This window comes from Monodon monoceros, unplaced genomic scaffold (genome assembly GCF_005190385.1).
Source record: "Monodon monoceros isolate NGI ecotype Baffin Bay Population unplaced genomic scaffold, NGI_Narwhal_1 Super_Scaffold_12, whole genome shotgun sequence".
In the NCBI taxonomy this organism is placed as follows: Eukaryota; Metazoa; Chordata; class Mammalia; order Artiodactyla; family Monodontidae; genus Monodon; species Monodon monoceros.
This window is the reverse complement of record NW_021703768.1, coordinates 93,273,534-93,289,125: the sequence shown is the minus strand read 5'-3', so window position 1 is coordinate 93,289,125 and position 15,592 is coordinate 93,273,534. Positions and strand designations below refer to the sequence as shown.

General features: G+C 35.2%; 1 protein-coding gene across 5 annotated transcripts in view; it reads right to left on the bottom strand.

The window, feature by feature from the left end:
• Positions 1 to 10,437: 10,437 nt before the first annotated feature.
• The window catches only part of YTHDC2 (YTH domain containing 2), a 65,192-nt gene continuing 60,037 nt past the window's right edge, over positions 10,438 to 15,592 (bottom strand). For 2 of the 5 annotated variants that reach the window (XM_029217648.1, XM_029217650.1), the window contains 3 exons: positions 13,386 to 13,589; positions 12,447 to 12,629; positions 10,438 to 11,224 (listed from right to left, as the gene is read on the bottom strand). In XM_029217648.1, coding sequence (XP_029073481.1) covers positions 11,144 to 11,224; positions 12,447 to 12,629; positions 13,386 to 13,589 — 468 coding nt within the window. In that variant the 3' untranslated portion in view covers positions 10,438 to 11,143. Of the gene's footprint in view, positions 11,225 to 12,446; positions 12,630 to 13,385; positions 13,590 to 15,592 lie in introns of those variants that run through there. The other 3 variants (XM_029217647.1, XM_029217649.1, XR_003792754.1) reach the window with 3 other exon arrangements.

Genomic DNA, 15,592 nt, shown 5'->3' with positions numbered 1-15,592 from the left:
TGAGATGATCATATGGTTTTTCTCCTTTAATTTGTTACTATGGTGTATCACATTGATTGATTTGCATATATTGAGGAATCCTTGCATTCCTGGGATAAACCCCACTTGATCATGGCATGTGATCCTTTTAATGTGCTGTTGGATTCTGTTTGCTAGTATTTTGTTGAGGATTTTGCATCTATGTTCATCAGTGATATCGGCCTGTAGTTTTCTTTCTTTGTGACATCTTTGTCTGGTTTTGGTATCAGGGTGATGGTGGTCTCATAGAAGGAGTTTGGGAGTGTTCCTCCCTCTGCTATTTTTTGGAAGAGTTTGAGAAGGATAGGTGTTAGCCCTTCTCTAAATGTTTGATAGAATTCACCTGTGATACCACCTGGTCCTGGGCTTTTGTTTTTTGGAAGATTTTTAATCACAGTCTCAATTTCAGTGCTTGTGATTGGTGTGTTTATATTTTCTATTTCTTCCTGGTTCAGTCTCAGAAGGTTGTGCTTTTCTAAGAATTTGTCTATTTCTTCCAGGTTGTCCATTTTTGGCATAGAGTTGCTTGTAGTAATCTCTCCTGATCCTTTGTATTTCTGCAGTGTCCGTTGTTACTTCTTTTTCATTTCTAATTCTATTGATTTGAGTCTTCTCCCTTTTATTCTTGATTAGTCTGGCTAATGGTTTATCAAAATTTTGTTTATCTTCTCAAAGAACCATCTTTTAGTTTTACTGATCTTTGCGACTGTTTCCTTCATTTCTTCTTCATTTACTTCTGATCTGATCTTTATGGTTTCTTTCCTTCTGCTAACTTTGAGGATTTTTGTTCATCTTTCTCTAATTGCTTTAGGTGTAGGGTTAGGTTGTTTATTTGAGATGTTTCTTGTTTCTTGAGGTAGGGTTGTATTGCTATAAACTTCCCTCTTAGAACTACATTTGCTACATCCATAGGTTTTCGGGCGTCATGTTTTTATTGTCATTTGTTTCTAGGTATTTTTTGATTTCCTCTTCGATATCTTCAGTGATCTCTTGGTTATTAAGTAGTGTATTGTTTAGCCTCCATGTGTTTGTATTTTTTCACAGATATTTTTCCTGTAATTGATATCTAGTCTCATAGCATTATGGTCAGAAAATATACTTGATATGATTTCAATTTTCTTAAATTTACCAGGCTTGATTTGTGACCCAAGATATGATCTATCCTGGAGAATGTTCCATGAGCACTTGAGAAGAAACTGTATTCTGTTGTTTTTGGATGGAATGTCCTGTAAATATCAATTAAGTCCATCTTGCTTAATGTATCATTTAAAGCTTGTGTTTCCTTATTTATTTTCATTTTGGATGATCTGTCCATTGGTGAAAGTGGGGTGTCCCCTACTATGATGGTGTTACTATTGATTTCCCCTTTTATGGCTGTTAGCATTTGCCTTATGTATTGAGGTGCTCCTATGTTGGGTGCATAAATATTTACAATTGTTATATCTTCTTCTTAGATTGACCCCTTGATCATTATGTAGTGTCCTTTCTTGTCTCTTGTGATAGTCTTTATTTTAAAGTCTATTTTGTTTGATAGGAGAATTACTACTCCAGCTTTCTTTTAGTTTCCATTTGCATGGAATATCTTTTTCCACCCCCTCACTTTCAGTCTGTATGTGTTCCTAGGTCTGAAGTGGGTCTCTTGTAGACAGCAAACATATGGGTCTTGTTTTTGTATCCATTCAGCCAGTCTGTGTCTTTTGGTTGGAGCATTTAATCCATTTACTTTTAAGATAATTATCGATATGTATGTTCCTATTACCATTTTCTTAATTGTTTTCAGTTTGTTATTGTAGATCTTTTCCTTCTCTTGTGTTTCCCGCCTAGAGAAGTTCCTTTAGCATTTGTTGTAAAGCTGGTTTGGGGCTGATGAATTCTCTTAGGTTTTGCTTGTCTGTAAAGGTTTTAATTTCTCCATCAAATCTGAATGAGATCCTTGCTGGGTAGAGTAATCTTGGTTGTAGGTTTTTCCCTTTCATCATTTTAAATATGTCTTGCCACTCCCTTCTGGCTTCCAGAGTTTCTGCTGAAAGATCAGCTGTTAACCTTATGGGGTTTCCTTGTATGTTATTTGTTTTTTTTCCCTTGCTGCTTTTAATATTTTTTGTGTTTAATTTTTGATAGTTTGATTAATATGTGTCTTGGCGTGTTTCTCCTTGGATTTATCCTGTATGGGACTCTCTGTGCTTCCTGGACTTGATTGATCATTTCCTTTCCCATGTTAGGGAAGTTTCCAACTATAATCTCATCAAATATTTTCTCAGTCCCTTTCTTTTTCTCTTCTTTTCTGGGACCCCTATAATTCGAATGTTGGTGCCTTTAATGTTGTCCCAGAGGCCTCTGAGACTGTCCTCAGTTCCTTTCATTATTTTTTCTTTATTCTGCTCTGCAGTAGTTATTTCCACTATTTTATCTTCTAGGTCACTTATCTGTTCTTCTGCCTCAGTTATTCTGCTATTGATTCCTTCTAGAGAATTTTTAATTTCATTTATTGTGTTGTTCATCATTGTTTGTTTGTTCTTTAGTTCTTCTAGGTCCTTGTTAAATGTTTCTTGTATTTTCTCCATTCTATTTCCAAGATTTTGGATCTTATTATCATTACTCTGAATCCTTTTTCAGGTAGACTGCTTATTTCCTCTTCATTTCTTTGGTCTGGTGAGTTTTTGCCTTGCTCCTTCATCTGCTGTGTGTTTCTCTGTCTTGTCATTTTGCCTAACTTACTGTATTTGGGGTCTCCTTTTCACAGCCTGCAGGTTCGTAGTTCCTGTTGTTTTTGGTGTCTGCCCCCAGTGGCTTAGGTTGATTCAGTGGGTTGCATAGGCTTCCTGGTGGAGGGGACTAGTGACTGTGTTCTGTTGGATGAAGCTGGATCTTGTCTTTCTGGTGGGCAGGACTGTGTCCAGTGGTGTGTTTTGGGGTGTCTGTGACCTTATTATTTTAGGCAGCCTCTCTGTTAATGGGTGGGGTTGTGTTCTCGTCTTGCTAGTTGTTTGGCATAGGGTGTCCAGCACTGTAGCTTGCTGGTCATTGATTGGAGCTGGGTCTTAGCATTGAGGTGGAGATCTCTGGGAGAGCTTTTGCCATTTGGTATTACGTGGCACCGGAAGGTCTTTGGTTGCCCAATGTCCTGAACTCAGCTCTCCCACCTCAGAGGTACAGGCCGGACACCCAGCTGAAGCACCAAGACCCTGTCAGCCCCACGGCTTCATTTCTATAGATTAGGGCTTTCCAGATGGTAGAATTATAGATGTCCCTCAATATATTCGGTCTTCTTATCCTTTGGGAAGTCCAGGCAAGTAGCTTGATCCTGAGCTTCTCAAATTTGGGGCTGGCTTAAAGTCAGGCAGGCTGGAGATGTTGGGCTGCAATGTGTCTCCTCTGGATAGTGGTTCTCCAAGTGTGATCCCCAGACCCTCAGCCTCAGCCTCACCTGCGCATTTCTGTGCCCTTGTTTTTTTTTTTAAAAATCAGTTATCCCTAGATGTTGGGTTTACTTCTGGGCTCTCTATTATGTTCCACTGATCTACCTGTCTATCTGTATGCCAATATCAAGCTGTTTTATGTACTATAGTTTTTTATGAATCTTGAAATCAGGTACTGTGAGTCCTCTGAAGTTGTTCCTTTTCAGAGTTGTTTTGGCTACTCTAGATCCTTTGCAATCCACATGAATTTTGTCAATATCTACAAAAAAGGCTTATGGGATTTTGATTGAGATTTTGTTAAATAAAGAGTTTGAAGAGATCTGACATCTTAACAATACTGAGTCTTCCAACCCATGAACAAGTTTAAGTCGCAAGTTGCTTTTTAGGTCTTCTTTCTCTCAGCAATATTTTGTACTTTTCAGAGTACAAGTTTTTCCACATCTTTTGTCAGTTATTCCTAGGTATTTGATATTTTTAATGTTACTATGTTATTTCTTTTAATCTACAATTGTATAGAAATACACTTTTTAAAAACTGACCCTGTATCCTGCAACCTCGTTAAACACACTAATTATTTCTAGTAGCTTTTGGTAGTGGATAGCTAATAATTTTGCCTTCCCCAGAATGCTTATTCTGGTAATATTACTTTGATATCCCTTTAGAGGATCATTTCTCTTCTAGTCTTGGTCCATGTGTTTGGGGTGAATATTTGACACAGATTTGGCCAATTAGCATAGTGATTGGTATAGAGATAAGCACATGACCAATTGATCCAATGAGAGTCAATCCTGGAGCTTATGAGGAAACTAGTGAGAAAACGTTGCTTTTTCTAGCTGGTTTAAAGTAGGACGTTACTCATTTCTAATTTAAGTCCATTGTGGTTAGAGAACATACTTTGTATGACCAGAAACATTTTTAAATTTATTGAGATTTCTCAAAAATAGAATTATCATATGATCCAGCAATGCCACTTCTGGATATATTCAAGAGAACTGAAATCAGGATCTCAAAGAGACGTGCACTCTGTGTTTACTATATTATTATTCACAATAGCCAAGATACAGAAACAACCTAAATGTCTATCAAAAGATGAATGGATAAAGAAAATGTGGTACATACCTACAATGAAATATTATCCAGCCTTGAAAAGGAAGGAAATCCTGCCAAACACAACACCATGAATGAACCTGGAGAACATTATGCTAACTAAAATAAACCAGTTACAGGAGGACAAATACTACATCATTCACTTTATGAGGTATTTAAAGTAGTCAAAATCATAGAGACAGAGAATATAATAATGGTTGCCAGGGAACAGGGGGAGTGGGAAATGGAGATGAATAAGTTCTAGAAATCTGCTGTACAACACCATGCCTATAGTTAACATTATTGTATTGTACACTTAAAAATTTGGTGAGGGTAGACCTCATGTTAAATGCTCTTACCACAAGAAAAAATAAATTAATAAATAAATGTATTGAGATTTGTGTCATGGTCCACAAAGTGGTCTATCATGATATTCTGTGTGTACTTGAAGAGAGTGTATATCCTGCTGCTGTTGGTTGGTAAGTTCTATAAATGTTAATTAGGTCAATTTGGTTGATAGTGTTCTTCAAGTCTACAATATATTTGCTGATTTTTTGCTTACTTTTTCTATCAACTATTGAGAGAGAGGTATTGAAATCTGACAATATTGTGAATTTATCCTTTCAGTTCTATCAACTTTCACTTAAGTATTTTGAAGCTCTTTTAATTAGGTGCCTAAATATTTAGGATTATGTCAATTGATCCTTTTATTATTACTAACTGCCTGTCTTCAACCCTGTCTTTATAGTCATTGCTCTGAATTCTACTGCCATTCTAGGTTTTTGTTTGTTTGTTTACTAATAGTAGCATGGTATAACTTCTCCCATTTTTTAAAACTTTTAACCTATTTGTTTTCATATTTAAAGTATATTTCTTGTAGGCATCATGTAATTGAGTCTTGATTTTTTTTATCCAGTCTGACAAGCTCTCCCTTTTAACTGGGATTTTTAGACATTAATATGATTATTGCTTTTGTTATGTTTGAGTCTATCATCTCATTATTTGTTTTCTATTTATTTTGTTTCCATTTGTTATTTCCATTTGTTCTTTTTTCTTCTTTTCTGCCTTCTTTCGAATTTTTACAAGTCTGGCTAGTGAGAAGAGTTACTATTACTAGCCTTTTATAAGCACCAGGCACTATTCCCTTTAATCCTTTCAGATGGTTCTTTTCCTGACCTCAGGCAGTTTCTGTGCATGCATGACCTGATCGGCACTCTGATGAGTGTTCCACGGAGACCGACAGATCTCTGGGGTTCACCTGCTATGCAGTTCTACCCTCTCTGGTCTTCTGTTCTATGAACTCTAGCTGCTCTGGTTTCCCCACTCTAACCTCTGTCTCCTCAACTCAGAAACTTTCAAGTTCTGCTTCAGTTCCCCTCCCTATGCCACAGCCTGGAAACGCTCTGAGGCAGTAAGCTTGGGCAATTGTAGGACTCACCTTGTTTGTTTCCTATGTCTCAGGAATTACTGTCCTTCACCTGATGTCCAGTGTCTTGAAAACTGCAGCTTCATGTATTTTGTCTTATTTTTTTAATGTTGTTTCAGGAAAGAAGGTAAATACGGTCCATGTTACTCCCCATCTTGGTTAGAAGTGCAAGTCCTCACTACCCAATTTTTAAAAATTACTCTAAAACACCAATAATCAAGACTTCAGTATTGAAGGACAAATATATAAATCAATGGGACATAATAGAGAGTCCAGAAATAGAGCCAAAGAAATAGGCAAACTGATTTTTGTCAAAGGTGCAAAGACAATCCAATAAAGGTAAAGTTTTCAACAATGGTGTTGAAACCACTGGACATTCATATGCATTAAAAATAAACCTCAACCTAAATATCACAACCTGTACAAATATTAACCCAAAATGGATCATGAATCTAAATATAAGACATATAACTACAGAACTTTTAGAAGGAAACATAGGAGAAAATCTTCATGACTAAGGATTAGGCAAAAGACTTCTTAGATATGACACCTAAATGATTCATAAAAGAAAAAAAACTGATTTTTTAAAAAAATTTAAAAATACAAAAAATACTGTTATGAGAATTAAAAGCTACAGAGAGAAAAATAAATTTTTAATCACATATCTGACAAAGAACTTGTATTCCAAAAATATAATGAAATCCCCAAACTCAACAGTAAGAAAACAAATGATTTAATTTTTAAATGGTCAAAACACTTGGACAGGCACTTCACCAAAGATGGAGGGTGACTGCTAGAGGCTGAATGTTTGTGTGCCCTCAAAATTCTTATGTTGAAATTCTAATGCCCAATGTGATGATATTAGGAATCTTTCTGGGACCTTTGGCAGGTGATTAGACGATGAGGGCTGAGCCCTTATGAATGAGATTAGTGACTTTAAAATCCCCTTCTACCATGTGAAGACACAGTAAGAAGTCAGCAATCTGCAAGCAGGAAGAGGGCTTGCACCCAAACTCAACCATGTTGGCACCTTGATCTTGGCCTTCCAGGCTCCAGAACTATGAGAAATAAATTTTGGTTGTTTACAAGCCACACAATTTGTAGTATTTTGTTATAGCATCCTAAAGAGACTAAGAGAGCACATGAAAAGATGGTCAACATTAGAAGCCATTAGAGACATACAACTTAAAACGATGATCAGATGCTATCACACACCTAATAGAATGATGAAAATAAAATATACTAGCAATAGTAAGTACTGTCAAGTATGTGGAGCAACCAGGAACTCTAAGACATCGCTGGTAGGAATGAAAAATGGTACAGCCACTCTGGAAAACAGTTTGGCAGTTTCTTATAAAATAAAACATACACTTACCATATGCTCCAGCAATCCCAGTCCTAGGTATTTACTCAAGAAATGGAAACATTATTTCCACACAAAATACTGTACACAAATGTTTAGCTGTTTTACTTATAATCACACACACACACAAAATGGAAAACAATCTAAATACCATTTGACAAGTAAATGGTTAAAAACAAAATGTGGCACATTCTATACAATGGAATACTACTCACGATAAAAAGAAATGAACTTCGATATACACAACTTGGATCACTCTTAAAGGCATTATGATGAGTGAAAGAAACCAGACCCAAAAGGTTACATACTGTATGATTTAAATGATATTCTCAAAAGGAGAAAGTTAGAAATGTCAGAGAACAGACCAATGGCTGGCAGGTGTTAAGGGTATATAACTACAAAGGGGTAGCATGAGGGAGTTTTGGAGGTGATGGAACTGTATCTTGATTGTGGTGGAAGTTACATAAATCTGTACATGTGTTAAAATTCATAAAGCTATACATCTAAGAAAAATTTGATTTTACTGTTTGTTAATTCTAGAAGTTAAATAAATTTTTTAAAAAATTTACAGTAAACCTAACACTGAATGATGACACAACTAATTGGCCAAACAGATATTCTGAGAAGAGTAGGCAGAGTGAATAGCCAAAACTAGTTTCTGATGCTGGAAGGTGCCTGGTATATTCAAGGAATAGTGAGGAGGTCAATGTGGCTAAAGTGGAATGAGCAGAGGAGAGTAGAGTAGAGAAGTTCAGAGATGTAATGGGGGACCAGATCATAAAAGGTGCTTATACCATTATAAGGACTTTGGCTTTGAGCGAAATGGGGAGCCGCTGAAGGGTTTTGAGCAACAGAGTAATACGAACTGATTTAATGTTTTTAAAGGACTACTGATTTCTGTGTTGAAAACAGATTGGTGGCATGAGGAACAGGAGAAAAGGGAAGACATCTTAGGAATGATGGTGGCTCAGTCCACAGTAGTTATGACACATGTGGTGAGAAACAGCTGGAGTCTAGATATATTTTGAAGGTGAAGCCAAGAAAATTTTCTGATGGATTAGTTTGAGAGAAATAAAGGAATCATGGATGACTCCAAGTTTTCTGGTCTGAACAACCAAAAGAATGAAACTGGCATCAATTGAAAATAGGACAGCTTTAAGTGGAATAGATTGTGGGGAAAGAACTGTAGTTCAATTTTGAATATACATAATTTGACATTTTATTAGACAGCCAAGTAGAAATTCATTTTTGGCTAGAAAGACCATGATGCATCCAGTGGCCTTGGCTATACTGACTGCACTGTATGGTCCTCTGGGTAGAGAGGAATCATGGAGAATTCAGGAGCACAGTGAGGATCTGTGCTGCGGGAAGCTCATTCGGACTGAGAGGTGTGGCCACTTGTGAATTATGTGTCCAGTTTTTCACCCTGGTGTTGATTCAGGGGTTAAGTTCATTTGACTTATTCCTTAACACTTTCTCTGTCTCAGGATATAAGATTTTAAATGGTGAAGAATGAGTCTCTGAGCATAAATTCTTAAATGAACATGTATTTTCTTGAAGTACTCATTTGAGATTATTCTTTCCTTATTGTCTATCTTTGCTGTAATTGGTAGAGTGAAGCTGGGTTGTTCAGTGGATGCAATAATGCAGTACCATCATGCAGTGTCCTGAGAACAAAAGGTCCACGGCTACATATTCTATTAATAAGCAAAGGATTTTATATAAAAACACGTCTTGGGATTTTCCCCATTCCCCTATCGTAATAAGGCAATTTTTTTTGAAGGAAAGGTATTGATATGAGGCCATCACCTTCTATTGCAATTTAGTATTCTTCAAAGTGTATGAAATTCATTAATATCTCAAGGGGTATTGTTGATCATTGTTACCTTAGTCCTACTATATAGTGTCAGAAATAACAAAATTTTAATGATTTAACAGAACTTCATTTAATAAGTATGTTTAAAGTTCATCTCTTCCAAAAAACAGCATTTTAATTACATTCAAATTGTGTTCATCTTAAATATCAACAAACTCATCATTTACATACAGGGATATATATTAGAAAACAGATGGAAATTAAAACAACTTCTATTTTTTAGAAGTTCTTACTTCCAAATTAGGACACTGTGAACTGCTAAATATGTACCTAAACAAAATGTATCCATTATCAGAAAACCACAACTTGCTCTAATAGGAAAAGAAGTGTAATACACATATAGTGGAACATAATTCACATAGGCTTAATTTACAGGTATGTTTCAAAGTATAAAACAAACAAAAATCCTGTGCCTACAAATACAGGCAAAAGTCACAGCCGACATTTTAAACTAATGCACCAACATATAATGCTTTCCCAGAGAAAGTAGAAGAGTTCTCAAGATTTTATGTTGACCCATGATTTTTCACTTCTTTGTTATCAAATACAGAAGAAGAGGACTTAGAGTTTTCTTTTTGTCTTTAAATCATATTCATGTTGGTTTTTTGTTACATGGCAATGACCCAACTGCGTCATGAGAAGTGCTATCAAACCAGATAGAACTCAGTAACCAAGACATTTCTTTGATTTCTCCCTGTACCTCCATTTCTCTTCAGAAAGCGTCTAAGGAAACTTCATAGACAATTGTGGTAAAGAGAGCAAACCAAATAATTCTGAGATGGCAAAGAAATATATGAGAGTTGGCACTAACATGGGTTTACAAAAAGTTACCCACCATTTATTAAAACACAAATGCAAACAAAGAGAAATCTTACTTGGAAACATAAGTAGAATAAAAAGTACTAGAAAACAAATAGAAGGCATTTAGAATTGTGGCGTTTGGAGACTTCAGTTTGGAAGACATAGAGAAACCAAGCTACCAGTAACTGTTAAGAGCATTTCTTTTCAACTTGTATAATTTACTTAAATTTTTAACTTGTCTAAATCAACTTTCTCTAGCCAAAACAAAGAGATCATAATCACTGTTTTTATATCAGAGATGTGTGACGACTGTAATGTAGGAGAAAAGAATGTTTGGGACACATCAGGTTAAAAGAGGTAGCACCAGGAATAAAACTAAGCACTTAATCTGATCAAAGTCAGGGAGGAATTCTGCCTTTCTTCAGTTTTTACTGCATTTCATAGTTGCAAAAAAAGAACATCCTTTCTTTTTTTTTTTCCTTAATGTGCCTCAGGTTAAAAATGGCACAATGAATAGTCCTTAATCAGCACACATTATTTTTGAAAGGGACATTTTTAGATTTTGGTCATTTGCTTTTCTTTGCTTGTTTTTTAATGATAAATCTTTAGAGTCGACTCTTCTAAAATGTTGCTCAGATGGACAGATATAGTCAGACCTTTCTTAAAAGTAAACAATTTACTCTGCATTAAAAAAAATCACCAATAAGAGTTCTAAGTCAGTGTTTCAAACAAATGAAATGTTTAACTTCAAATTAAGTATGTTTAACTGCTATTGTGTTAAATAATGAAACTATTTCATTCAATTATAAACATATTAACAAACATATAATCATTCCCTATGATCACTATAAAAATTAAATTATCCTTTTCTCTTTTATATGAAGATGGTGGTTCTAAAGCAACACTTTCAACCAGAAAAGCCCATTCAGAATAACACACAACCCCATTTCAGTTTTTGGAAGTCAGTGCATTCAGTGGTTATGAGTAGGCATGATGTTCTTCTGAAGCTAAGAAGTCTGGAAGGGTTAAAAAAAAAGAAGAAGAAGAAGAGGAAGAAAAAGAAGAAAAAAAGAAAAGATAAATAATCTGAAAGATATCCTTAATGATCACAAATACTGCCAGTACTCAAAGTCAAGTATGTTATAACCTGAATGTCAATCAGTTGTGGTTTTTTCTCCCAATGAAAGGCGTTCCCATAACTGGAGCAACTGTTCACCAACCTGAGGTTCTAGTTCCTAGATAAACCAAAAGTCAGAATGAACATAAAAAGGACCAGACTGAATTTTTTATCATCAAAACCTATACTGATAAAAATGTAAGAAAATCAACTCAAATTCCATGTTTCTACAAGAACATGCTAAACTCCTATGTTATGCATTGCTCTAATTCTTTTCGTTAAGATTCAGAGTTGACTTCCAGATTTCCAAGATTGTAGTTAACCTGAAAATATTGCAACTATCTGTGACAAAATGGTGAGAAATTTCCAGGGAGTTCTTCTGCAATTTTTTCTATCTGGAAATAATGAATTTTGTTTTCGTGGAGATTTAGCAAAACACTCAGCTTAAACTTCCAAAGGTTTATGGTGATACTTAGCATATTAGATGTTTGGGGTATTTTTCTCAAGAAAGTATCTTGGATGACTATAAGGAATGTGACTTATTTCAAAATCATTATTATAGAATAAAAATGAAAATATTTTTATATATTTGAAAAGAGCATTTATAGTCCCCTTGTGACATCATGTGCACTTAAAAGGAACCCTAACACTTTTCATATGGTGATTTGAACTGAGTCACACTTGTTCAAATAAAGTATTAGATGTGACCTTAGGCAAGACTAGATAGATTCTCTGAATCTATTTTCTCCTATAAAATATTTGGCTAATAACTCATTTTAGGCCTAAGAATTGAACTACCTCATATAAAGAAGCTAGCACAGTAGTCAATATATCAATATATGTTAATTCCCATCACCTTAACTAGTTTAAAATACATAGCAGCATCATGAAGGCAAAGCAAAGCATAATAGAAATAAAACAAGCCACAAAAATATTAAAAGGTTATTATTTATGTTATATTATTAGTTAAAGCCACAAAGAACTTAGATACTGTTGTTATCCTTAGACTTTAGTGAAATTACTTCAGAATTACACTAGGTTTTGATCATATCTTTAGTTAAACAGGAACCTCCAAGAATTGACTTATGAAAGATTTTATATATGCAATGACAGAGAGAAGTCAAATTTACAAAATGTTAAAAAAAACAATGAGCTCTGTCAGGCACATTTGAAAGTAGGCTTTTAACTAGCTCTTTTACAAATCTGAACCATTATCTCCCCATGTGCACATAGAATATACAATTTGTATTCTTGCATTTGCTCCTCAAACAAATCACTGAATAACAGCCAAACAAAACAAAAAGAAGAGTGGAAGAAAAATATTAAATGCCATTGCATACCTGCCCATCTCTGCTTATCTGGACTTTCTTGTTGTCATTCCAAGGATTGAGTAAATGGTGTGCAAACTGAAAGGGAAGACTTTCTTTTCGTATCCACTCCACCTTAAACACTCCTCCTAGTCCAGCTGAACCCCAGTCCTGACTCTTCTCCCTTCCTATCTCAGAAGACATTCTAGAAAATCCCTGTGGGTAAAATGAGGGGAAATGGTGAAGGTGAGGATGACATTAAGACTCTGAATTCAATTTATCTGAGAAACTCTGAGTTGTTTTTTTTTATTTTAAGGTAAAAATGTAATATAAAAATAATAGGTATATAACAAAAATCCAGAAAGCCACCCATTGTTTTTTATAAAAAGATGAATTAGCAAATTTTAGAGGAAAGACCAATTCCAGCCTTCTAATATAATTTCAAATACAAACAGATATTTTCTAAATAATATATCATAGTTCTAAACCCACATTTATCCATTACAAATGGATACAATCTAACTTCTAGGTTTATAATTCCAAAAATGATAATAATATCAAATAATAATTCATTATTTTATAAATTCAGATATACATCAAGTAAAGATGAGTTAAGAAACACACTCAGTTTCCTGACAGTCAAAACTAATCTCTTTGGCCTATTTAAAATAAACATTTTATCAAAAAGCCACACTTCTCATTACTTTTAATCCACCTGAGAAATAGTAAATCTAAAGTTGTCTCAAAAGGAAAAATTGTTTATCTGGAAAAGCTCTGGTAAAACAAGGCAAAAGTAAAGGGATCCCTATACATCATTCCTTTGAAGAGGTGCAATATATTCCTCATCCAAGCACAATGTATTCTTGCATTCCAATGCAATAAAAAGCCAGCTTCTTTTTAACCTCTATGATTTAAATGATCTAATCTGCAGACAGAAGAACAATGCCCTTTTACTGCTTCAGGATGGCTCACCTGGAAATGTCCAGATCCTTGAACAGAAAATATCAAGTAAACCATGCTGCTTTCCCAAAAGGCTCGGTTTAGCTTCCTCTCATTACTAGAGGTTGTAGACCAGATACCCTTCTGTTGAGAAATTTCAAGGTTTCTCAGATTGCTACTCTTCATTATGAAGTATCGAATAGGCATGTTTGGTCTTGGTGAAGGAGATTTTGAGCCCTAAAAAAGGAAGTACAAATTCTTGAAAGGTAATTTGACCTTTCAAAATCAATAGGCTCCATTAAACATCAATATAAACCAAAATATTTTACCAAATAGTCAACAAATGCAAATAGCTCTATAATGCCTGAAAACCTACACAAGGCTCAGTCAAAATGAGGTTAAAGAGCCAAAACCAAGCACTCATTTTCAGAGTATTCAAAATCCCTTATCAAGAAAGGATCCTGGGCTTCCCTGGTGGCACAGTGGTTGAGAGTCCGCCTGCTGATGCAGGGGACATGGGTTCGTGCCCTGGTCCGGGAAGATCTCACATGCCACGGAGCGGCTGGGGCCGTGAGCCATGGCCGCTGAGCCTGTGCATCCAGAGCCTGTGCTCCACAACAGGAGAGGCCACAACAGTGAGAGGCCCACACACCACAAAAAAAAGAAAGAAAGAAAGAAAGAAAGGATCCTGGTTAGCCAACTTTGATTTACACTCCAAATGTACTTTCAGAAAATATTTTAATAAACTTGCGAAGTCTGAAAACAAAACAAAAATTGCTTCAGCTTACTGCCTCCATACAGTTTCCAGGCGGCAATGCGGGAAGGGAAACACAAACAGAATCCAATGGTCTTACTGAATTGCAGACATAGACCTTAGAGTTTAGAGGCCAAGGTAACTAGATTTTCCACGGCAGTGTACTATATAGAAGGAAGCTTCATGGGAAGAGAACTCCCAGGGAACTGCAGAAGGGGTTCCCAGAAGTTTTGGGGTAAGTAGTGACCTGCACATAGGTAAGAAAAAATGACCTGAGGCCAGGAAAGATCCAAAGGAAAAGAGTTCTTAGAGCTCACACACGGTTGGGAATATTTCATCTTATTCCAGACAGAAGAGAAAGAACTTGTGATACATAGTGCATTAGCCCACAGAAGGATCATACTTTAGTACTGGAACTAAATTAGTATCAGAATAAAAACTGCCCTGGATCCACCCTAACACTGCTTAAAAGCAAATCCCGAAAGGATTACACTGATTGCAACTAACTTAACTGTGTATCAGAAAAATGTCTAACACTATTTAAAGAAATACAACAAAAATATAGCAGCCAAACAAAATTTTAAGGAATGCAAACAACAGGAGAATATGACACACAACCGGAAAAAGATTAATCAACAGGAACAGAGTGAGATCTGACAGATGATGATATTAGGAGATAAGAATTTAAAGCAGCTATCCTAAATCTATGTGCTATGTTCAAGAAGGTGGAGGAAACATAAATGTGATGAGTGGGGAAATAGAAGGTATTTTTTTAAAGACCCAAAAGAAGTTCTGGAGATTAAAATATAATATATGAAGTAAAAATACACTAAAAAGAATGCACATCAGATTAAACATTACAAATAAAAACATCAGTGAATTTAAAGATGTAGCAATAGAAATGATCTCAAATGAAGGAAAGAGACAAAAACAACTGAAAAAAATGAAGAGAATATCAGTGACCCATGGAACAATATCAAGTAGTCTTACATTTGTATACCTAGAGTTCCAGAGAAGAAGGGGGAGAGATGAGAAGAAGGGGGAGAGATGAGATATAAAAAAATATATGAAAAATAATGGTGTTAAATTTCCCAAAATTGATGGAAACTAAAAATATACAGATTAAACAGGAAATATAAAGAAAACCAGACCGAGTCATATCAAAATCAAATTGCTGAAAACCAGTGAGAAAAAGAAAATCTTAAAAGCAGCTAGGGAAAAAAAGACAAATTATATATGGAGAAAGAAAGATAAGAATGATAGTAGACATCCCATGAGAAACTATGTAAATTACTAATACAGTATTACAATAATGAAAGAAAATCACTGTCAACCTAGAATTATATACACAGTAAAAATATCTTTCAAAAATAAAAGTGAAAAAGAATTTTCACACAAAAGCTACAAGAATTCATTTCCTGCAGATCTGTACTTAAAGAAATGTTAAAAGAAGGTTTTCAGCCAGAAGAATATGATCCAAGACAGA